A 16,936-nucleotide genomic window follows, 5' to 3' on the forward strand; every position below is an offset into this window, starting at 1 on the left:
GTAGGGATTTTCCACGTGTTTGTCCTATTCGTCGTATTATTCGTTTGTTCTCAAATGGTGCAAAAACGTTAAATCACAATAGTAATAATAAAAAAGTAGTTCAACCGAAATTGTATGATGTGCACTTGTAAAACCGAATATTCAATTGAAACAAAAATAAATTCTGATTTAACAAAAATAAATAAATATGAATAGAATATAAACCTAAAAAAAACAAATGAATTCGAACACGATTAAATTAAATAAATCAATATTTCGACTTTGTTTCTCTAAGATTTATGTGCATAAGTTACTAATTTTATATAATGATTAATTGGCGGATCGGAACGAATTTTCATCGTTAGATTTTAGGGAATCATTATAAAGAAGCAATTAATGTTTGATTGTTGATTTTTTATTTTTCTTGAAAATCATGGGGTTTTTTTTTATATATAAAAATGCTTGAAATAATACTCTATGAGACAATGGTTCAAAGAATCCCACAAGTGCGAATCTGTCGTGCTAAAGAAATATGACGAAAGAAAAACAAATGTGGGGGCAGATTTGTAATGTATGAATAGTATGGGAAATATTTATAATTTATGAACACTTTGGAGGCAATTAGTAAATATATGTTTTGCTGGGAATCGGATGATGAGTCCCTAGATGGTGTCGCCTCGAATGACTCACTTGGATCTTTTCTGTGTACACCACCGAAAAAAAAACAAATTTTTTTTTTCAATTTTAACCCACTTTTCAGTTGAAAAAGTCTGAAATACCCTTTTCTTTTTATTTTTTGCGACGTTATTATGACTAACATATATAACTGATATACCACTAAAATAAGAGATAATTTTTTTGCCACCTTCTTTAGAATCAATTGTAACTATATTTAGAATTAATTACAAAGTCGTAATAACGAAGTTGTTTTTGAACGGATAAAAATCGTGTATTCATTAAGGGTAATTTTGTCTTTTCAAACAAAATTAATGTGTTATGTTTTTTTTGTAGTGTACTCCTGAAATAGTTGCGAACTAGGGCATTTGAGTAAAAAACCCACTCGATTAGGGTTTGTCGTTCAGAGCGCGATGTCGACGGGGAAGCCAAAGCAACGCGAGACCCGATTGGTGGTGGCTGCTACCACGGCGGCGGCATCGAAAGAAACGCAGAAGGCGTTGGCAGTGGCGACGGCGAATGGAGGATCGACGGCGATCGTTGAGTATACTCCGCCGGTGTTGCAGCAGGAGGAGGAGGATCTGGAGGTTAAGCTCCGGAGAATCCTCGAGAACGTTCCCGTTCGCGTCAGTAACACCTCCGGAAGTTCCGCTGGTTCTGGCTCCGGAGATTTCCACCAGGTAAATCAGTTCGTCAATTCGTATCTGATCGCAATATCTGATCTGCTTGTTGATTAGGGTTTCTATAATTTGTATCTAGAGGTAGGTCAAAAGGATTCATTTTGAATTCCGGACTCGTTATTTGCAAGAAGAATTTGAATTTGATGTGTGGTACGAGTTTAGTTGGAGGATCATAAAGCTGTAGAATGGGCAGTCCGTTCTTCAGTGTCTGAGAACTTGGGCCATGATTTTGGCAACATTGTATTTTCCTTCTGGAATTGTAGTCATTTACTCCTATCATATATGGTGTGACTAGGTGTGGTTCCTGAGCTATTACATTATCGACTGAAGAAGAAATTTTTTGTCTTGAATCACGTTTGTATTGTTTTTTTACTTTTGATCCTTTGGATTTCTGGACATTGGATCTGTGGCTTGGTCCTGATGTTATCTGCTTACACAATGTTGTCACTTGTCCTGCCTTGTTGTTGAGCTTGGACTAAGTTAGGGTTGATAAGGATCTTTTCAGCATTCTTGGATTGGGTGGATTTTCATGCCAAGAGTAATTGGTGTTCGGTGTTGTGTATGTGTACTGATTACATGGCCGAATGATTTACTGATTAAGTCCTAGTAAATCGAGTTCCCCCATGGTTTTTTTCGAAAGGTTTTCTGATATTTGGCATACATACGTATTGCTTCTATTATATAGATATCTGCTAGTGTTCTTCTTATGATATTTGTATGAAATTATCTGTTCATATCATGACCTACTAAATGGAGTGATCCTAGTGATTCTCCGTTTATTACCCTATATAATCAGCTTCTCTTATTGTGATGCAATGCTTTCCGTGACAGTACCGGCAAATGAGACGAAGGGAGCAAGACCGGCTTGCGAGGATGGATGCTGACTACCAGAAGCGGAAAGAGTTTGCAGAATTCAATATAAGAAGGGAAGAGAAACTGAAAACCGCAGAGGAAAAGACAGCGAAGAAGCGTTTAAAACGCCAAAAGAAAAAGCAGAGAAAGAAGGAGAAGAAGACTAAACCAAACTCTGAAGGAGGAGAACAACGACAGCCCAAGGAAGATGTTTCCTCCGACGACAAGGAAGAAGACTCGGGAGACGAGGATGGAACCGTAGAATGAGCAAAACTCAATTCCACATATCCATACTCCAATGGAAGCTTCCTTTCTGAGATCGTTAATCCGGGTATGATAGAGGAGTTCATAGCCATTTGTTTTGACACAAACCTAGAATTCTCTTGGAAAGCTCGGGATCGGATATGGGTAAACGGGTTTTGATCCGTTTGCTTTCCACCACGATGGAGGAAATGGCGGCGGCTCAATAGAGTTAAGGTGCCATTGTTGTTATGGATTTGAGAGCAGGAGGAAGATGCCATGTTTTTTAACTTCTCTTGCTTGTTCGTAAGAAAAAAATAGGTTTTAGGTTACATATTTGATTTGTGTTTGCTCTTTCTGGGTTCCTGTTTTGACTTGTAACTAAAATTTCTTGCCACAGGAAAATGACTCAAGAAGAGCTTTTAGTCATCTACTATGTTTATTTTTTATATATATATTTTAATTTTCAATTTTACTGTCCTTATAATCAATGGATTGATGGAAATACATGTCGTTTATTTTATTTTTCGTTTTTATGAGCTATTTGGGAAATTTAATTTAATTTAATTTAGCTTAAATACATTTATTATTATTTTGTTGGATTTGGATTTATATTAAACCAACCGAAACCACTATCCCAACAGCAAGCGAAAAAGACAGCTAACTTTCACCTTCGATTTGCGAAATTAAAATTTAATCAGATTTTTAAAGAAAACGAAAAAGTCACTTTTCCTTTTGAAAAGGAAAAAAAAAACTGAGACAGTGTGCCAACACATCATCTGCTCTTTTCTAAAAAAAATACCGAAGAAAAATAAAATAACGCCCGGCATTGGAGAGGTCGTTGCAGCTCTTCTCCTTTGTTCACTTCCTGCTTCGAAACCCTAGCTCTCCATGGGAGAATCTCACCCTCATTCTCGCATTTCTGTTCATCAAGCCCTTGGTGATGGCTCAGGTCTTCTCTCTCTCTCTCTCTGTCTGTCTCTCTCTCGTTTCAATCTTCATACGATTCCTCGTGTCGTCATGTATACATGAGCACATACACGTTCGTGCATCATTGTATTTACGCATGCGTCTACGGTGTGTTGTTTTTGTTGTATCGATTCACATGTGCGCGGCTTCAGTAGCAGATAGATCTCTGCTTGAATCGCGCCGATCATTCGTCGACTCGTTGGTTCTTCCGTGTTCTGATAGGATGTTTATGCGAATTTTCGTTTTTGTTTGTTTCTGCAGTTGCGGATTTGCTGCTATGGAGGAATCGGCGAGGAGCGGTTCTTCTGCTTGGATCAGCGACACTGTTCTGGTTCCTCTTTGAGAAAGCTGGATATAATTTCTTGTCCTTTGTGGCAAATGTTCAGCTTCTCTTCGTCGTAATACTCTTCCTCTGGGCGAAATCTGCTTCTCTTCTCAATAGGTAACTCTATTGTTCATTTGCGGTTGTTCATGGATCCTTTTACATATAGCTTAAAATGTTTGTGGATGATAGTTGGGGGTCCTAATCGTTTTGGCCAATCTTGGGTTGCTAGTCTTTCATTTTCATGTTCTGTTTCTTTCTTGTGAATGGAAATCATCAAATTTATCTGTTACTTGTGGGTTTGTAATGGGGTTGATTGATTTGTGGAATCAGTAGCTGTTTAACCAACCTTTACCTGCGTTTGAACTGGGTCATCCATTGGTATACTGTCTAAAAGTAAAAGTCCATGAATTTTGCCAACAAATAGATGGATTCTTGTGTAAATTCATGAGTTTGAATAGGAACCAAAATGGAGGAAAAGGGTAAAGGGGGTGATATAAAGTCTTTTCTTTCGGGGTGAAGAAGATCATATTACGGTTATTTCCGTTATACAAACAGTTGAAGGACAGGGAGTTTAACGGATTCCGCGCGAATAGAAATACTTGCAGTACCACTACTTGATGTAAATTTAAAGTCTCCTTTTTTTCTACCTTCAGACCTATGCCTCCACTTCCTAGCCTGGAAATCTCTGAGGCATCTGCTCTCAAGGTTTCTGATGCTCTACAAGTCTGGCTTAATCGTGCATTATCAGTTGCTCACGATATAGCAGTAGGCAGAAACGTGAAGAGTCTCTTTCAGGTCAGAAATTGTCCAGGTGGTTTGTGTTTTCTACTTGAGTTGATTCTAAGAAAGCTAGTAGGGCTATGGCATTTAGAACCATCATGAAACATAACATGGAGTACTACTTCAGGTCAGCTTTGTCTTGTGGATGGTATCCTTGCTCGGCTATTTCTTCAACTTCCTCACACTACTCTATCTGGGTGAGTACTTCTCCTGCTTCTACCCCTTGTATTGTTGATTGTTCCTAAAAAAGATTCTCCAAAAAAAACAAACTGGCGTCTTTTTTGGAGTTCTTTACTTGCCTTCATATTGTTTTCAATTGGCAGGTGCTATACTCAGTCTGTCGGTCCCTGTGTTGTACGAGAGATACCAGGACAACATCGATGATAAACTGTCCGTAACACATCGAGTTCTTCAAACACAGTATAGAAAGATCGACGAAACTTTACTACAGAAGATTGGTAGTAGGGTCGCGGCAAAGGAAAAGAAGATGCAGTAGGCAAGGCAAGTATATCGAACCCCTTTCGAGCTAAGTCTCTTGCACAATTTGCTGTTGGATTAATCACATTGTCATTCCCGTGCTAAGTGGCTGTACGCAGATGGTTATGAGACATCACTGATGCTTAGTTTGCTCTGTTTTGATAGATGTGTAGGCTGATCTTCCTAGTAACAAGTAAAAGGAATTGTCATATGATCTGTAGTGCCTAGTAGCGTATTTGGCTCTTTGAAAGTGTCATATCATAACTATTACCTCCCATTTTTTCTCAACTTTATAAAGCCTCTTAACACCATGTTCATCCCTTCGCCAGTGCCAACTGATCTCTGGAACGGAGGAGGACAAGAATCCATGGAATCGGGTTTGAGCTACGTGTATTAATATGAAATCGGGTGATTATAATTTTTATAAAATAAAAAATAACAAACCCAAATTAAGGGAACATAATTGAACAAAACCCAAACCGAAACGATTGAGAGATAGTGTAGGGATTGCGAGATATGAAAAACAACAGGAAACAGAGCACAGGATCCGAGCTCTTCATCGTGTGGCACAACACATATATGTACCCTTGATACGAAGCTTTCATTATACGTACTTTGTTTTTGTAAAAGGGGTTTTGCTTTTGAATGAAAAAAAACCTTGGGCTGATTCATTCTGTGTTAAAGATTTTTTGGCAGCGGATGAAGACGGAGGGTTTAACTCTCTCAGGACAAAGTCCATAAACATTTTATCATTCAAGTCCACAGCTGACTGCAGCCGAGAAAACGAAGGAACATCCTTGTCATTGTTCGTTTGGTGATTTATGAATACATGAAGGTGATGATTAACAAACCAAAAAACAAAAAGAAAAGGGTGAAACTTATGCAATCTTGGGAATGGCGGCAGCAGGTTCGGAAGCCGGAAGAGTTACCGAACGCAACAGCTCCAACGAGCAGACGAGGCCGAGGAAATGAGACAGTATGGTATTGGCTGATGCCTGCAAAAAGTTCGTCTCAAGTGTCAAATATTAGTATATATCTAACATTAGCAGGCCGATGGACACAATTTTTCTAAGTATACTTGGAAATGTTTAGAGTGACGGAGATGCAGAACAGAATCACAAACAATGATGTTAGGCTAAGTTTTCGATCTGACCCGTGAATTGAGTATCCAAAAATCAGGTATTCGTCTACTGATTGATGAATACGGGTCCAAGGATGGTGAGAATTCGATCTTTGGATTCGAATTCGGGTGTTGACCCAAGTGAGAATCTGTATCAAAAATCCGAGCTGAGAGGGCAACACGCTGGGGGGTGAGGTGATGGCCGTCTAGGGTTTTTAGAGATTTCATTTTGTTAAAAACCAAAAAAAAATGTGAGGTTCGTTGCTCACGGCTCGTCACTCGCTCTCGCATGTCTTTTCTCTCTCGTTCCTCACCCTCTTCACCTCCTTTTTCAATCACTATTCTCGTGCTCCTTACCTTGCCCCATAACCAACCAAGTAACCTTCGGGTCCTCGAGCATTTGAGAGATATCCCGCAGGTACCCGACCGACATGGATATGGAGACAGGGTTCCAAACCTTGGAACCCGCAAGGCATGGGTTCGGGGTCGAGTATCCGAACCGTGCCAAGTCCTACTCAGTGAAGCCCCCAAGAAAATGTCCGAGAATTTGACAAGCTGAATACAGAGAGAAGATAGAGATGGTACCTGGACGAGGAAGACATCAAGAGCGAGAACGGGGCTGTAGCCGGGGGAGACTCCCTGATAGAAAGGGGTGGCAGAGGTTGTTAGGGCTTTCGCAACTAAGAATCCGACGGTGGCTTGCATCCCCAGGATCGCCGCACCCATCCCCATTAGATTCACCACTATCCCGCTTTTCAATCCTCTCACCACCTCAGCTCGTGGCGGCGCCTGAAACATCATTCATCAACCAGATAGGTATTCTGTCATGATCGAGTACAGTAAAACAGTAACTAATGCAGTTGACCAAGATGGATCTGATCTAATGGCAAGAATATAAAGAATGCATAGTTACATGAATACCAGTCTTCCAAGATAAAAAAAAAAACCCTGCAGCATTTATTAAGTGTAACCACTTCAATCAAATTGATACATCACCTGCCGCTTCTACCAGTATTCTTACCTGACCAGATAAAATTTGAACGTGGGCATCTCTAACTGATTTACTAGACAGCGTATTGCTGAACTAAACTGCGGGAGAAATTAAATGCACCGACGGCACTCACCTTGGAAGGGTCCGTGGCAGTTTTACGGAGCCTCTCCGAGAGCCGGATATACCCAAAGGACCAAAACACCGAGACAAATGCAGCTGCGATCCCACCGGCGGTAGCGTAGAAGGTAGCGGGGGAAGTGGGTTTTCCCGTGACGACGACGGAGAAGGATAGAATCACGGCCGCCACGACGGTGCACACTATCTGCCCCCAGAAACCGAAACTCCCCAGCCTCTTGAAGTACCTTGATGTCTTCTCCAATCTCTTTGTAACCTGTGAAACCATACTCATACCAAGAAATAATCAACTCTCTTCTGACAATTTTCTACAAGGAATTATGGTGTTTCACCTGTTTTGGGTCAGTGATTCGATATCTTTACCAGTCACTAGCATTGTAATCATCTAAAACTATTCAATCACCCAAACAGATTCTTCAAACCCTAGAATCTCAGTTGTCCCTATGAACCTATCAGTAGAACCAAATTGCTACCCATTTCCTCAAATCAGAAGCTTCGAAGAAATTGTAAATTCAAACATAAAACCCAGAAAATCACAGCGAAACCTCGTCCTCTATATCCTCACTCCTGAAACTATCATCCTCCAAGGTTATTTATCCAATTCCCAAGATTATCCCTTTCCCAGATGATTGATATGGCCACATTTCACTTCCAATTCAGCCACCGTTAACCGAAATTAGCCTTAAATTAAGGATAAAGAAGAGAACCTGAGCGAGCTTTGCCTTGTCGACCTCAGTATCAGCGGCGGCAGGGGAAGCAGGAGACACCGGAGATGAAGACGCCGCCACGAAATTAGGTTTCAGGCCTCGGATTTGGAACCCATAGAACGGCGGAGATGGCGGCGATCGGGAAGAAAAGGAGAAAGCAGCGGAGCTGCACTTGAGCGGATTCGGAGCAGAAGCGAGCGGATTATACGAGAACGGGAGGCGAGAAAAGGGGCATTTGCAGCGGAGTACGTGCGATGAAACCGGCCGCATCGCCGCCGCGGATACGCCGGAGCTCGCCGCCGGCGAGAGTAGTGATCGCATTTCCACGAGTTTTAGGCTTCGGCTCCGTCACTGGGTAGCCAACCTTTTTTACTTGTGTGGTTCGAGTGACAAAATTTTCCCTCATATTCTATTCTTTTCCACACTACTATGATATTTGCATTAACGTTTTTTATTTTAAAATATATTTATAATTAATTTTTTAAAATTATTTCAGACTGTTATGATAAGTAGCCATGACGTTCGATATTTCCCGACAAAGAAATCTCTGAAAAAAATTACAGAACTATGATTAAAAAAGAAAAAATTTGACGGGAAAATGAAAAAAGAAAGTAAACAAACAATAATAATAATTAAAATATTAATATTCATTAAGTTTTGATGATAAAAATAATTTTACGATTAATAATCTATTGGAGTTGAATAATTTTTATTAAGGATAAAATTAAAAATTATTATAAAAAATTGACTAAAAATATTAGAATAACATCTATTTTGTAATATAAAAAATCATCTAAAACGTCCATGTTTATGAAACGAAGAGAGTAATTTATAATGGAAAGCGTATTTTAGGTGAATAAGAATTTCATTTTTATGAAGATTAGGGTATGTTTAGTATTGAGACAAAAAAAAACGGGTTAATCCCATAAAAAAACCTCAAACTTGTTAAAATATTCCATATAAAACCTTCAACTTGCAATTTTCTACAAAAAAATCTTAAATTTGGTAAAAATTTCTACAAAAATTATAAACTTACCATTTTCTTCCATATAAAACCTTTGACTTGTTTGAATGGTAAAAACGTCACATGTCATGTTATCATTTTTAAAAATTAAAATATAAATTTTTAATTTTTGGTCAAATATATATACATATATATTTATATATATACTTGTATATACATTAAGTTTGTAATTCAAAAATTTTAAATATACAAATATATATACATATACTATATACATATATATATATATATATTTTATCAAATATCTATATATATTTGTATATATATATTAAGTTTATAATTTAAAATTTTAAATATACAAATATTTTAATCAAATATATAAATTTATATATATATATAAATATATTTTAATCAAATGTATAAATTTACATATGTATATGTTTGTACATATATATTTTTATCAAATATTTTAATTTTTAAAATGATGACATGGCCCTGACATGATAACTCATTCAGCACCATGTCAGCAATTTGTCATACCACGTTAGCAAATTTTTTTGCCAAGTCAATATATGGAAGAAAATAGTAGATTTATAATTTTTGTAGAAGTTTTTACCAAATTCAGGGTTTTTGGTGGGAGATTGTAAGTTCAGTGTTTTATATGGAACATTTTAACAAGTTTAGGATTTTCTGTGGGATTAAGAAAAAAAAACTAATTGAAATATTATTTATTTAGTTAAATAGTTATGGCCCTATTGAAAAATGATCTATTGACTATTCGTATCAAAAGAAAACGTTATAATGTGATGGGCTATTACTGAAATTGTTTTATTTTAAATTATAGATAATCAAAACATATATGTACATGTAACATGTACATGTATAAGCCCAATAATTCACTTAAAAAACTGTACAATATAAAAAATGAGGCTTGAGGATTGGACTAGTCTTATATGTCAGCCCAACTCAATCCAATTTGAAATTTAGATTTTCTATTTACTATAAAACAATTTAAACCAGTTTGGATTTATATGATATTTTCTTTATACCGATTTATTATTGAGTTTTAGACATATACTCACATAGATAATTATTAGATAACACTCAGTTTCCGATGTGTTTTAAATTATTATAAAGTTGTAAGTGGGGACAATAATTTTATTATGTGGTATTTACTATATATGAAGGTGTTATACAATTTTATTTAAGATTTTATAAAATTAATAAAAAAATAAAATATTTTAATTACACAAATGGGGGCCTATGATCCCATTAGTGTACAAATGTCTAGACATTAATTCCGTAATAATACATTTAAATACAACATAAAAAATAACTTTCAACTTACTAAATAATTCGGAGATAATAAATTCTTCGATAAATTATATATATGTATATACATACATACATACATATATATATATATGTATATATACACACGTATACTTGCGTGGGGGCGGCGTGTATGTATTTGGAACTTGGGAGAATACCAAACGGGACTTTTCCTTTGTTATGTTATATACGCACACACGAAATGTCCATGAATTCGGTCAAAGACAAAGCCACCGATTAAAACAAATATTTTAATCAAATATATAAATTTATATATATATATAAATATATTTTAATCAAATGTATAAATTTACATATGTATATGTTTGTACATATATATTTTTATCAAATATTTTAATTTTTAAAATGATGACATGGCCCTGACATGATAACTCATTCAGCACCATGTCAGCAATTTGTCATACCACGTTAGCAAATTTTTTTGCCAAGTCAATATATGGAAGAAAATAGTAGATTTATAATTTTTGTAGAAGTTTTTACCAAATTCAGGGTTTTTGGTGGGAGATTGTAAGTTCAGTGTTTTATATGGAACATTTTAACAAGTTTAGGATTTTCTGTGGGATTAAGAAAAAAAAACTAATTGAAATATTATTTATTTAGTTAAATAGTTATGGCCCTATTGAAAAATGATCTATTGACTATTCGTATCAAAAGAAAACGTTATAATGTGATGGGCTATTACTGAAATTGTTTTATTTTAAATTATAGATAATCAAAACATATATGTACATGTAACATGTACATGTATAAGCCCAATAATTCACTTAAAAAACTGTACAATATAAAAAATGAGGCTTGAGGATTGGACTAGTCTTATATGTCAGCCCAACTCAATCCAATTTGAAATTTAGATTTTCTATTTACTATAAAACAATTTAAACCAGTTTGGATTTATATGATATTTTCTTTATACCGATTTATTATTGAGTTTTAGACATATACTCACATAGATAATTATTAGATAACACTCAGTTTCCGATGTGTTTTAAATTATTATAAAGTTGTAAGTGGGGACAATAATTTTATTATGTGGTATTTACTATATATGAAGGTGTTATACAATTTTATTTAAGATTTTATAAAATTAATAAAAAAATAAAATATTTTAATTACACAAATGGGGGCCTATGATCCCATTAGTGTACAAATGTCTAGACATTAATTCCGTAATAATACATTTAAATACAACATAAAAAATAACTTTCAACTTACTAAATAATTCGGAGATAATAAATTCTTCGATAAATTATATATATGTATATACATACATACATACATATATATATATATGTATATATACACACGTATACTTGCGTGGGGGCGGCGTGTATGTATTTGGAACTTGGGAGAATACCAAACGGGACTTTTCCTTTGTTATGTTATATACGCACACACGAAATGTCCATGAATTCGGTCAAAGACAAAGCCACCGATTAAATTCGATTTATTTACACATAATATTCATATTTCATAATCAAATTTGTCTGTCCCATATATAAGAATTCTAATTTATCTAAAATTTTATGTTGTAGAAAACATCTCATATAAATATCTAAATTTTTAATTTGATCTAATTGATATGTTAAATCTTAAAATATTTTAAATTGATACAAAAATCACAAAATCGATAATAATTTTCAGTTTTGACATAATTTACAATTTTAAATACAAATTGGGGTTGTAAATTGATATCGATTTTGTGAGTTGGATATAAATTTAGATATTTTAATATTTAAGATAAATTTAAAATATTTTAATAATTAAAGTATCTATTAGATCAAATTAAAATTTTAGATATTTTTTTAACATATTTTTGTAAAATTAAGTTATTTATATGAGATTTATTTTTAGTATTTTAGATTATGTTTTTTAATCTCAGATTAGTTTGCAAGTTGGGATTCGGTCAATTATTTTGGTTGACTTATTCATATTTGAAGTAAACTTACGGATGAAACAATTCTAAGTTGAATGTCTTAATCCAACCAATCATTTCCAAAACACTCCAATTAATGTTTTTCGTTTTGAATTCCCCCAAAAATTTATGATTAATATTAAGACGAAAAATGAAAAAAAATCATGATTTTATTGTGATTTAGTTAGCTAATTAGTTATGAAATAAGGTTATGGGCTATTTGTGATAAAAGAAAATTTTATGGGCCTAATGTAGTTTAAATAAATAAATAAATAAATAAATAATATAAATATAGGCCTAATGTGATGATGGGTTATATGAGCCTAATAACAAACCTTAGATCCAATAAAATAAAATATTCGATTTGCTTCTACACAACTTTATCTAAATTACATAACTAAATTTGAATTGAGATACCAAAACAATTGGAAAAAAAAAAATAAATTACGAATATTCTTTTGAAAACGATTTTTTTTTAAAGAATCCATAACTAATTTAGAATAAACTAAAACCAAAACAATTATAAAAAATAGAGGAAATATAACATTTACTACCTACCAACTATATATTACCTTTAGGCAGTTGCAGACAAAAATGCAAATCTTTCACGTGCCATATTATTACTCCAAAGGGCATATCCGTCAAAAATATCCCTCACCCGACAACTATATATATATATATCCAACTGTTATAATATATATATATTGAGAATCGGACTAGTCGTATTACAGTCCAACACAATCCAATTTGGAATTGAGATCTTCTATTTATTATTATAAAAAATATTTTGGACATAACTCACTTAGGTTAGATCATTGCAGACATTTTCGGTTTTCGTATTAACATTTATTTTATTTTTAAAAAATACTATATATTTAAGCATATCGCACTACTATATATATACATACACACACGTGTATAAGCGCGTGGGCGCGTGGCAAATTTGCTTTCAACGTGTCTCCAAAAGGGTCTCATACGCATACGAGAACTTAGGAGTTGAATTGGACGGACTTGGCATTTTTATTTATTTTACACAAAATAAAATCCACGGATGAAAATTCGATTTTTTACATGTAATTGTTTTTCCGAATTTATCTAAAATATAACATTATATTTTTGGTGTTTTAGGTACAGATATTTTTTTAAATACTTTTTTTTTATAATATATAATATTAGTTTGCAAGTTGGATTCACCCAACGAGTTTGGTGCATTTTTAAAGATAAAACTAATGATGGGATAAGTACTGTTATAGTTATCTTCAAAAGGTTGAAATAAATGTAATTGAATGTCTTATCCATCCAATACATTTAAATAGAAATAAAAAAAATTCTTTTGTTCTTTTATCAGTTTGATTCTTTCTTTTTAGTTATGAACTCGTGAAATTTTCCTCTTTCGGTATAAGATTTTATAAAATTTTAAGTTAATTGATATTCTCTCTCTCTCTCTCTCTATATATATATATATATATATAAACTCTGATTATCGTTTTAATGTTGTACCTTTTTTAGTAATTATAGTATAAAAATGTAATATCTATTATTAAAAATCATAAAAAATTTAATATCACGACATGTAATACCTTCTGAATTCCCGTTCTTTGATGTCCGCTCCAGTGCATTTGAAAAAAGAAAAAATCTGGTAATAGCAACACCTTTATTTCGCTTGTTGCGGAGACTCACGCGCCCAGAAGGCGCGTGAGTGCATCGCCTTCTTCAGTATCACCATTCACCAAACCCCTAAGCCCACTATAAATCCCCCACCTTAGATCCCTCCCTCCGTGTACTCAGCCATCAAACCGGACATCTACATACACCTACACTCTCACCACTACACCGTCGCAGAAATGTCCGCTACCGCAGCCGTCACGTCCTCAGCCGCCGTCGTCAGGCCGGTCAGGATCTCGTCTCTCTCCTCGAAATCACCCCTTCCGTCGGCCTTCTCCGTCGCATTTTCCACCCCGGGGCGCGAAATCCCGCGGCGGCGGCTCGTCCTAGTGACATGCTCCGCCGGAGACGGAGGAGCGAAGCCGACGGTTCTGGTGGCGGAGAAGCTCGGCGAGGCTGGGGTCAAGCTCCTGGAGGAGTTCGCGAATGTCGACTGCTCGTATAACTTGACCCCCGAGGAGCTGAACACGAAGATCTCGCTCTGCGACGCGTTGATCGTGCGGAGTGGTACGAAGGTCAGTCGCGAGGTGTTCGAGTCGTCCCATGGACGGCTCAAGGTGGTCGGACGCGCTGGCGTCGGGATCGACAACGTGGATCTGGGCGCCGCGACGGAGTTCGGTTGCTTGGTCGTCAACGCGCCGACGGCGAACACGATCGCTGCCGCGGAGCACGGGATCGCGCTTTTGGCGGCCATGGCGAGGAACGTCGCTCAAGCTGATGCTTCCGTCAAAGCTGGTTAGATTTTTGAAATTAATCTTTTCTTTTATTTTCCTCAATTCACATAACTTGCCTTTTTAGTAATCGTTCGGGAATATATTTTTGGCTGTTCGATATTAGTGATTGATGGCATCTGGAATTTCACAAATGCAAATCACAAGAACATTTCCATTTCCTGTGCTTTATGTCTTGTGGGGGATTATTATATTACAAATTTCATATTCGCTTCCAGTAATGGAGAATCAGAATATGAATAAAGTGAGTTGAATTTTTTTCTGCTTGATCACTTCTTTGTCTTATTGAGCAATTCTGTTTGTTGGATCTGCGATTATGTTTTTCATCTGAATGTAAATTATTCGCGATTAGGTATTGGGTTCTAACTATGAAATAGATTAGACAAAGTTAGGGTTTTATCAGACATTTGGGGGTTTAAGGTTTCAAGTGGCAAGTAACACAGTTTACAGATGAGGAAAATGTTGATGGAGACTCAGCAAGAATGCGAAAATAAATATGATCTTCTAAGAATCTGGGCTTTCATCTGTATTCCAGAAGAAGGAAACCTAGTGATTTGATTTTTGGATGTAATGTTTTGGCAATGCAGGAGAGTGGAAGAGGAACAAGTATGTAGGTGTTTCCCTTGTCGGAAAGACACTTGCAGTGTTGGGTTTCGGAAAAGTCGGATCAGAAGTTGCTCGACGGGCAAAGGGACTCGGTATGCACGTCATTTCTCATGATCCATACGCCCCTGCGGACCGAGCACGAGCCCTGGGCGTGGAGCTAGTTAGCTTCGACGAAGCCATTTCCACCGCGGATTTCATCTCATTGCACATGCCTCTTACTCCCGCTACATCGAAGATGCTCAATGACGAAACCTTTGCCAAGATGAAGAAAGGGGTTCGTATCGTAAATGTCGCTCGAGGAGGTGTCATCGATGAAGATGCTCTCGTAAGAGCTCTGGATTCTGGGATTGTCGCTCAGGCCGCTCTTGACGTGTTCGCGAAAGAGCCACCGCCTCAAGACAGCAAGTTGGTTCATCACGAGAGGGTAACCGTTACACCTCATCTCGGAGCCAGTACAATCGAGGCCCAGGTTAGAAAGCCGCATCCATGGCTGCAATTCCCTTGATGAATTTACATTTTCTCGCTTTTCCTTGACGTGTTATTGAACTGAGAATTCGGGTCGACAGGAAGGAGTTGCTATCGAAATCGCGGAAGCTGTAGTCGGAGCTTTGAAGGGAGAACTCGCTGCTACTGCTGTCAATGCACCGATGGTTCCTGCTGAGGTAAACACTTAGAATTTCACCGCCTTATCGATGGAGAACGAATGTTTATTTCGTGAAAGAAAAGTTAACGTTTACGTTATTTTCTGTTTATTGCTCGAAACATCGAGATCAGGTTCTCACCGAGCTGAAGCCATATGTCATACTGGCCGAGAAACTAGGAAGACTGGCGGTGCAACTAGTAGCTGGGGGAAGCGGTGTAAAGAGCGTGAAAGTAACCTACGCCTCGGCACGAGCCACCGACGATCTCGACACGAGGCTTCTCCGAGCAATGATCACAAAGGGAATCGTCGAGCCGATCTCCGACGTGTACATCAACCTTGTCAACGCCGACTACACCGCCAAGCAGAGAGGCCTAAGAATCTCGGAGGAGCGAGTCCTCTTGGACGGGTTGCCAGAGAACCCCCTCGAGGCCATCACGGTTCAGCTTGGGAACGTGGAGTCGAAATTCGCGAGCGCGTTATCGGATTCAGGGGAGATCAGAGTGGAGGGAAGGGTGAAAGACGGAATCCCGCACCTGACAAAGGTCGGATCTTTCGAGGTGGACGTGAGCTTGGAAGGTAGTATCATACTCTGCAGGCAAGTGGATCAGCCGGGCATGATCGGGACGGTCGGGAGAGTCCTCGGGGAGGCGAATGTGAACGTGAGCTTCATGAGCGTGGGGAGAATCGCCCCGAGGAAACAGGCCGTGATGGCGATCGGGGTGGACGAGCAGCCGAGCAAGGAGACTCTGAAGAAGATCGGCGAAATCCCGGCGGTCGAGGAATTCGTCTTCCTCAAGCTATAAGCTCTTTTGTTCTTGCTTCAAAAGTCTTCACAAGTTTTGGTAATGTTCTGTGAGCGAGTGCTTTTGTTGTGTTGAGAGGAACGAATGCGAATAAAGCTGCTTTTGGAGTGATTCATGTTTTACCCTTTTGATTTTCTCTTTCAAAATAAAGTGTTGCTTTTTGGAATATTGAGCCATGTTTCAAGACTTTTTCTCGTGTGGTATTTGTTCAGGGTGATAATTTTGGTTAGTAATAAAATAATCTAACCGATATAAACCAAATAATATATAACTATAATTAAATTGAATTAACTATATAAATCGAATGGTAACGATTTAATTTAAATCGA

General features: G+C 36.8%; 4 protein-coding genes across 5 annotated transcripts; 3 read left to right on the forward strand and 1 right to left on the reverse strand.

Annotated features, from left to right (window-relative positions):
• Positions 1-1,022: 1,022 nt before the first annotated feature.
• LOC104819555 (PRKR-interacting protein 1 homolog) lies at positions 1,023-2,901 on the forward strand. Its single transcript, XM_010549679.1, has 2 exons — positions 1,023-1,334; positions 2,166-2,901. The coding sequence occupies exons 1-2, from the start codon at positions 1,068-1,070 to the stop codon at positions 2,451-2,453; spliced, it is 555 nt and encodes a 184-aa protein (XP_010547981.1). The 5' UTR covers positions 1,023-1,067; the 3' UTR covers positions 2,454-2,901.
• Positions 2,902-3,194: 293 nt separating this feature from the next.
• LOC104819556 (reticulon-like protein B10) lies at positions 3,195-5,644 on the forward strand. Of its 2 annotated transcripts, none has more exons than XM_010549682.1 (7): positions 3,195-3,378; positions 3,657-3,837; positions 4,374-4,531; positions 4,628-4,697; positions 4,824-5,001; positions 5,307-5,365; positions 5,476-5,644. In XM_010549682.1, exons 1-5 carry the CDS (start codon positions 3,318-3,320, stop codon positions 4,882-4,884), a joined length of 531 nt encoding a protein of 176 aa, XP_010547984.1. In that variant the 5' UTR covers positions 3,195-3,317; the 3' UTR covers positions 4,885-5,001; positions 5,307-5,365; positions 5,476-5,644. The 2 variants fall into 2 exon arrangements, with proteins under 2 accessions (XP_010547984.1, XP_010547982.1); XM_010549680.1 differs by having other exon boundaries at positions 3,200-3,378; positions 4,374-4,515.
• Positions 5,645-5,708: 64 nt separating this feature from the next.
• Positions 5,709-8,316, reverse strand: LOC104819557 (protein TIC 21, chloroplastic). The gene is made up of 4 exons (XM_010549683.2): positions 7,931-8,316; positions 7,222-7,479; positions 6,683-6,886; positions 5,709-5,972 (listed from the first exon to the last, which is right to left on the reverse strand). The coding sequence occupies exons 1-4, from the start codon at positions 8,249-8,251 to the stop codon at positions 5,856-5,858; spliced, it is 900 nt and encodes a 299-aa protein (XP_010547985.1). The 5' UTR covers positions 8,252-8,316; the 3' UTR covers positions 5,709-5,855.
• A 5,610-nt stretch (positions 8,317-13,926) lies between these two features.
• On the forward strand, positions 13,927-16,775 carry LOC104819558 (D-3-phosphoglycerate dehydrogenase 1, chloroplastic). The gene is made up of 4 exons (XM_010549684.2): positions 13,927-14,559; positions 15,143-15,630; positions 15,728-15,823; positions 15,936-16,775. Exons 1-4 carry the CDS (start codon positions 14,004-14,006, stop codon positions 16,605-16,607), a joined length of 1,812 nt encoding a protein of 603 aa, XP_010547986.1. The 5' UTR covers positions 13,927-14,003; the 3' UTR covers positions 16,608-16,775.
• Positions 16,776-16,936: the final 161 nt, after the last annotated feature.

The sequence above is a fragment of the Tarenaya hassleriana genome, unplaced genomic scaffold (assembly GCF_000463585.1).
Source record: "Tarenaya hassleriana unplaced genomic scaffold, ASM46358v1 Cleome3, whole genome shotgun sequence".
Classification (NCBI taxonomy): domain Eukaryota; kingdom Viridiplantae; phylum Streptophyta; class Magnoliopsida; order Brassicales; family Cleomaceae; genus Tarenaya; species Tarenaya hassleriana.